The sequence below is a fragment of the Erpetoichthys calabaricus genome, chromosome 1 (assembly GCF_900747795.2).
Source record: "Erpetoichthys calabaricus chromosome 1, fErpCal1.3, whole genome shotgun sequence".
Lineage (NCBI taxonomy): Eukaryota > Metazoa > Chordata > Cladistia > Polypteriformes > Polypteridae > Erpetoichthys > Erpetoichthys calabaricus.
In genome coordinates this window covers 172,328,594-172,336,662 of record NC_041394.2, presented here as the reverse complement: position 1 = coordinate 172,336,662, position 8,069 = coordinate 172,328,594, and the positions used below count along the sequence as shown (strand labels likewise).

The following is an 8,069-nucleotide window of genomic DNA, read 5'->3' as shown; positions in this document are numbered from 1 at the left end:
TCATTCTTTCTGTCTTTCTATGTAACAGACAACAGACAATCAGGCACTACAAGTAAAATCATATGTGTCTCATGTTTTAAAAATATATATTATTATATTTTATCTCTAGATTTGACAATTAAATCAACACAAGCAGAGGTTTAATTAACAGTTGCATAATCCATCCATCCATCCATTTTCCAACCCGCTGAATCCGAACACAGGATCACGGGGGTCTGCTGGAGCCAATCCCAGCCAACACAGGGCACAAGGCAGGAACCAATCCCGGGCAGGGTGCCAACCCACCGCAGGACACACACAAACACACCCACACACCAAGCACACACTAGGGCCAATTTAGAATCGCCAGTCCACCTAACCTGCATGTCTTTGGACTGTGGGAGGAAACCGGAGCGCCCGGAGGAAACCCACGCAGACACGGGGAGAACATGCAAACTCCACGCAGGGAGGACTTGGGAAGCGAACCCAGGTCCCCAGGTCTCCCAACTGCGAGGCAGCAGCGCTACCCACTACGCCACTGTGCCGCCAGTTGCATAATCACAAATGTAAAATTAACATTGCTTCTACTATACATAGCGTAATGTCTGAGAGAACATTTGTTAATTTGTTCAGGGATGTGTCATATTATTTTTATGTCTGTCTGCTCTTGTTGTAATTGATATTTAAAGTTTTAGAAACTACTGATACTAAAATCTTACACTTTTAAGCTACTATTGAAATAGGAGACAATAACATACATTCTATATTAAAGTACTACGATAGTATATAGTTGTTGTGATGTGAGATTTTGCATATAACTTAATAAATATTTTGTATGTCTTTATTTGTAACTTAGGCAAAGCAATGTAATATTAGTGTCACATTATTGATAATAACAGCAATGGTTTGATGGTTTAAGAACCCCTTCCCCCTTTGACGACTGAGTCTCTTTGTAATTTTACGACAGGGTTGGGGAGAAAGTGCCTCAAACTAGTTTGGCAAATGTTTCTGTGCTAAAGTCTCTCTCAACCCCCCGCAGGAAAGCCAGGCTGCCTAACTGCCAAGCTTTACCTTAACATATGGTTTTGGGGGATGGCAGGTGTGAAGGTGTTCTATCCCCCCATTGGTCTGAAGTATGGCTGTTTGGAACTGGCTTGTCTTTAGGTACCATAAAGTCCTATTGGCTCTAAGGGTTGGACAGAAAATCTATAAATTTGCTCATTCCCTCACTCTCTCTCTCACCAAACTGATGCATGAACTGAAAAGGACAACACAATGAAGAGCACAGCTCGGCATCCTTATTGAGACAGGCATGCGGCCTGTTCTGAAGAAAGCTGACCTCAAATGATGCCTTAACTAGAGACATTTTAAGTAACTAACAAGTCTGTGTGCCGCCTGAAACTAAACATCACTTTTTATCAGGTTGTATGGTTGCTAATATTCAAATGTATTTTGCATATTGTTATTATTTATGAATATTATCAATAATACATTGTTTAAATTGTAACTTAATTCCTGTTTGTCTTTTACTAAACCTAATTGCCTGAGATTATCAACGCAGAAGGGAAGGTGGGGAGAAGTTATATGGGACAGTACCTTATAAACAGTGGTAAGTCTGTGAGATTAGAGGCATTCTGACAAAGGCTACATATTAATAATACAATAGGGGAAAGTAGAGCAATATATTACTCTACCAAGACAAAACAATAGTATAGCAAAAAAATAAGCCAAATACCAAATGATGTGCAACCGTGCAATTAGGTAAAGATATTTTTTTAAATTTGTTTCTTCAATAATTTCAAATTATTCGCATCTCCATGTATGTTGTATTTCATTATTATTAAAAACATTATTGCAGGGTAGTTTTTGGTCTGTAGGTCATAGGCACTATCCAGTAATAGAAGGTGATAATCTATTTGAAGAGTTTTGTATAATGTATAAAGAATCTCACATTAGTTTTGTAGAGGTAGTGCTAATGCATTTTAACAGCAAAATTAAGTTTTTGAACATCATCTGTTGATATTTTGAGTTGCTAATACAGTGCTAATGTATCATTCAATAATGAATAACTTAGAGCCTGCTTGCTCTTTCTCCTTCTGGTTTCCTTTACATGTCATGCTAAATTCCATTTTGTGCTCACTTTCAGAAGGTAAAAACTGCTCCTGCCACATATATGAATTCACAGTGTTGTATATAGAAAAGCACACAATGGCCTCAAAATACATACAAGCAAGGTATCCATTTTCAATTTTTACTGGTATGATTTACGTAGATGAAATTATATATATTCCAAACCTGGCATGAGCTTAAAAATTGTATTCACATGATCCTGGGCCTCAGAATACACCTATTATCTATTAATTCCATTCATCAAAGTTATGGCCCTGTATTTAACCATGACTATTGCATTGTGCATATGGTGTTTGTTTTGATTCACTGGACAGTATAATAGAAAATGTATCAGCAAAAAATGGCAATAAAATATTCAGACATACATATTTAGACAGAATATAGAAATTGTGCTCCATACAAATCAGTGATTATGTCATAGTTATTCACCTTAGCCTGCAGGTGCATTAGATCAAGCAAAAAAAAAGAAGAACAAAGAAAAATTAATCATAATAGATAGTCCCCTACAAAGACTTTTGCAATGCCATTGGTAAAGAACTGACACAATGCAGCCTGTTTTTCATAATAAAGAATTTTCAAATAACAATATACACACATCTATTAAATAATAGAAGGCTGTGCTATTTTGTAGCAATAATTTCAAAGTTAACTTATATTCCTATATTTGAAACACAATTAAATTAAAAAAATAAATAAATAAAGGTTTGATTTCAGAACTAGTTGAGAGAAGTTTCAAAAGGTCTATGGGCCCAATCTTGCCACTGTAGGATTGTCCTAAAAGTCAATTAATTAGTTAAACATGTTACTATTTTGTTAAGGATCTTCATTATATTGTAAGATAACTAGTAAATATAGCAGTGTAGTACAATAAGAATAAAGGTTACATTATATCTGATATGTAAACACTTGTTGCTCCTGTAAAGGTTCATATGGCTGAAGTATTATTTCTTTATTCTGTAACAGAAGAATGGGGCCCTTATGTCTAGGATTTTGTTAAACGTCACCATTGGCTTCCTCCACAACAGTGTCCACTTCACAGCTCCTGTTCGAGTGCAATAAATTGATTTCCTAATAATAAATCCAACTCGCAAGGCAATTCTTCACACTTACTGTATTAATTAGAAATCTGTTTCCCTTGTTGAGGAATTGACTTTTGACATGGAAGCCTCTTGACCTTTGGTCTCTTGTATTTCACCCAACTGTCCAAGTTTCTGCCCTCCTTTTCTAGTGTTGTTCTGTGACATTTTCAAATCTGGCATTTGAGATTCAGATTCCCTCAAAAAATATCAGGGCATATTTTCCAGTCTTGTTTTTCTTTAGCCTCCCAGTAGCCACCCTTATACATGTAGGTCATTTCTCCAGTGGCAGAATCAACCTTCTTCTCAAACCACAGAGGCTGATAGTTTTCATACACTCGACCTATGGATAAAAAGGACAAAAATAGTAAGAAAATATTTTTTTTTATAAACACAGTATCTAAATGAGAAACTGGGGTGATGGAAAGAATCTCGGAGTGTATGCTTTGAGAGCATGTTGAGGTATATGGTGCTTCAAAAAAACATTTTGGCCGGGGGGCTTCTAAAGGCAATGGCTTGCAATTGAGGCTGAAACTGTGTTAAATGCAAATCTTCAGGTATTCACCTATAAATAAAGGAATGAAAATGTTTATTTTTATGGCTGGCTGTCACCAAAACATTTTCAAGCAATTTTATAATACAACTGATGTGGCACAATTTCTGAGCCATTGCATACAATACTGTGCAAAAGTTTTAGGCAGGTATGAAATAATGATGTAAAGTAACAATGCTTTCACAAATATATATTGTAATTATTTATTTTTTATCAATTTACAAAATGCAAAGTGAGCTAACTGAAGGAAAATCTAACTCTAAGCAATATTTGGTGTGACTACCCTTTGCCTTCAAACCAGCATCAATTCTTATAGGTATACTTGCACAACGTCAGGGATTTTGTAGGATTATAGTCAAGTGTATGATTAACCAGTTATACCAAACAGATGCTAATGATCAGCATTTTCATATGTAGGTAGAAACACGGTCATTAACTGAAACAGAAACAGCTGTGTAAGAGGTTTCAAAGTGGGTGAGGAACAGCCAAATACAGCCAAATTCTGATTATACCAAGGAGAGGTTGTGGAAGACAGCAACAACACAGAAGGTAGTTATACTACATCAGAAAGGTCTCTCCCAGGCACAGATTTCAAAGCACACTAAAGTTTCAAGATGTGCTGTTCAAGCTCTTTTGAAGAAGCACCAAGAAATTGGAAAAGTTGAGGACCGTTGATGCAGTGGTCAGCCAAGGAAACTTTGTGTGGCAGATGAAAGACACATCATGCTTACTTCCCTTCAAAATCGGAAGATGCCCAGAAGAGCCATCAGCTTAGAACTGGTAGAGACCTATGGGACCCAGGTACACCCATCTACTGTCTGGAGATGTCTGGCCAGAAGAGGTCTTCATGGAAGAACTGCAACCAAAAAGCCCTACCTCCGATGTGGAAACAAGGCCAAACGACTCAACTATGCACGAAAACATAAGAACTGGGGTGCAGAAAAATGGCAACAAGTGCTCAAAATTTGAAATATTTGGCTGTAACAGAAGGCAGGTTGTTTACCAAAGTACAAAAGTGAATGTCTGAAGGCAACAGTGAAGCAAAGTGGAGATTCCTTGCAAGTCTGGGGCTGCATTTCTGCAAATGGAGTTTTGGTCAGGATAATTGGTGTCCTCAATACTGAGAAATAAAAGCAGATGCTTATCCATCATACAATACCATCAAAGAGGCATCTGATTGGCTCCAAATCTATTCTGCAGCAGGGCAACAACCCCAAACCTACAGCCAATGTCATCAAGATCTATCTTCGGCATGAAGAACAAGGAGTCCTAGAAGTGTGGATATGGCCTGCACAGAGCCCTGATCTCAACGTCATCAAGTGTGTCTGGGATTACATAAAGAAACAGTGGTTATTTCTCCAAGATGTTTGGAACAACCTACCTGCCGAGTTCCTTCTAAAACTGTGCTCAGGTGTACCTAGGGGAATTGATGCTGTTTTGAAGACAAAGGGTGGTCATACCAAATATTGATTTGATTTAGACTCCTCTTCTATTCATTCACTTTGCATTGTTAATTGAAAAAAATATATATTAATACTTAAATTAGTTTACAGCAGTTTTTCACACCTGCCTAAAACTTTTTGTTCTAAAGTACAGTATATATTTTTATAGGTAGTGGAAAAGGAAGGTTGTAAATTTAAAAGTTTAGCTTACACATCGAAAAATTAAGTTAAAACAAATTCTTTTAAAATGCATTTATCACTGTATGACAACTCATTAATCGGAAAAGTAATCATTTCATATTTTTATAGTTTTTCTTTAACTCTGTCATAATAACCAGAAAAAGGATATGTGGTGAAGGAGTAAGCAGCACTCTAGCACATTATTGAAGTGACAAGGATAAGCAACTTACGGACAAAGATCACAGAGCACAGGGCAAAGTCAAAATCTTTTTGTTGGTAGTAGTCTGAGTTGTATTCTTCCATCTTGCAGACTAGCATAACTGAAGCTTGAGAAGAATAGCATAATGATTTTGCTCGAGTACATCAATATGTGTCTTGACATGTATTAAATGACAAGTGTAGCAACACAATAATAACATCCCATGTAGGTTCTTCTTCTTCTTTCGGCTGCTCCCATTAGGGGTTGCTACAGCGGATCATCTTCTTCCATATCATTCTATCCTCTGCATCTTGTTCTGTTACACCCTTCACCTGCATGTCCTCTTTCACCACATCCATAAACCTTCTCTTAGGCATTCCTCTTCTCCTCTTGCCTGGTAGCCCAATATACCCAGCATTCCTCCTCTGCATATGTTCAAACCAACGCAATCTCGCCTCTCTGACTTTGTCTCCCAACCGTCCAACTTGAGCTGACCCTCTAATATACTCATTTCTAATCCTATCCATCCTTGTCACACCCAGTGCAAATCTTAGCATCTTTAACTCTGCTACCTCCAGCTCTGCCTCCTGCTTTCTGAGCAGTGCCACCGTCTCCAACACATGTAACGTAGCTGGTCTCACTACCATCCTGTAAACCTTCCCTTTCACTCTTGCTGATATCCGTCTGTCACAAATTACTCCTGACACTCTTCTCCACCCATTCCTCCCTGCCTGCATTCTGTTTTTCACCTCTCTTCCACAATCCCCATTACTCTGTACTGTTGATCCCAAGTATTTAAACTCATCCACCTTCGCCAACACTACTCCTTGCATCCTCACCATTACACTGACCTCCCTACTCATTTACACACATGTATTCTTTTTTTTTATTTTATTGTTTTTATTGAAATCACACAACATTCCATACAAATAGATCAATTTTACAAGAATAGTACTGAAAAACACACATGTATTCTGTCTTGTTCCTACTGACCTTCATTCCCCACCTCTCTAGAGCATAGCTCCACCTCTCCAGGGTCTCCTCAACCTGCTCCCTACTATCGCTACAGATCACAATGTCATCAGCAAACATCATTGTCCACGGGGACTCCTGTCTAATCTCGTCTGTTAACCTGTCCATCACCATTGCAAATAAGAAACGGCTCGGAGCCAATCCCTTATGTAACCACACCTCCAACTTGAATGCATCCATCACTCCTACCGCAGACCTCACCACTGTCACACTTCCCTCGTACATATCCTGTACAACTCTTACGTACTTCTCTGCTACTCCCGACTTCCTCATACAATACCACAACAACTCTCGAGGCACCATTTCATATGCTTTCTCCAAGTCCACAAAGACGCAATGCAACTCCTTCTGGCCTTCTCTATACTTCTCCATCAACACCCTCAGAGCAAATATTGCATCTGTGGTGCTCTTTCTTGGCATGAAACCATACTGCTGCTCACTAATCATCACCTCACTTCTTAATGTGGCTTCCACTACTCCTGCACATCCCCCTTATTCTTAAACATCGGCACCAGTACACTTCTTCTCCACTCCTCAGGCATCCTCTCACTTTCCAAGATTCCATTAAACAATCTGGTTAAAAACTCCACTGTCATCTCTCCTAAACACCTCCATGCTTCAACAGGTATGTCATCTGGACCAACAGCTTTTCCATTCTTCATCCTCTTTATAGCTGTCCTTACTTCCTCTTTGCTAATCTGTTGCACTTCCTGATTCACTATCTCCACATCATCCAACCTCTTCTCTCTCTCGTTCTCTTCATTCATAAGCCTCTCAAAGTACTCTTTCCAATTGCTCAACACACTCTCCTTGCGTGTGAGTACATTTCAATCTTTATCCTTTATTACCCTAACCTGCTGCATATCTATCCCAGCTCAGTCCCTCTGTCTAGCCAATTGGTACAGGTCCTTTTCTCCCTCCTTAGTGTCCAACCTCTTATACAACTCATCATATGTCTTTTCTTTAGCCTTCGCCACCTCTCTCTTCACCTTTGCCTTATCTCCTTGTACTCTTGTCTACTTTCTGCATCTCTCTGACTATCCCACTTCTTCTTTACCATTCTCTTCCTCTGCATACTATCCTGTACTTCCCCATTCCACCACCAGGTTTCCTTTTCCTCCTTCCTCTGTCCAGTTGTCACACCAAACACCCTTCTTGCTGTCACCCTTACTACATCTGCTGTAGTTTCCCAACTGTCTGGTAATTCTTCCCTACCACCCTGTGCCTGTGTCACCTCCTCCCTAAACTCAACCTTGCAGTCTTCCTTTTTCAGATTCCACCATTTGATCCTTGGCTCTGCCCTCACTCTCTTCCTCTTCTTGATCTCCAACGTCATCCTACAGACCACCATCCTATGCTGCTTAACAACACTTTCCCCTGCCACCACTTTGCAGTCTTCAATCTCTTTCAGTTCAACTGTTCAGCATAGGATGTAATCTACCTGTGTGCATCTTCCTCCACTCTTGTACGTCACCCTA

General features: G+C 39.1%; 1 protein-coding gene across 1 annotated transcript in view; it reads right to left on the bottom strand.

Annotated features, from left to right (window-relative positions):
• Nucleotides 1-1,857: 1,857 nt before the first annotated feature.
• The window catches only part of LOC114656790 (oxysterol-binding protein 2-like), a 254,860-nt gene continuing 248,648 nt past the window's right edge, over nt 1,858-8,069 (bottom strand). The window contains 1 exon segment of the mRNA XM_051932156.1: nt 1,858-3,528. Coding sequence (XP_051788116.1) covers nt 3,386-3,528 — 143 coding nt within the window. The 3' untranslated portion in view covers nt 1,858-3,385.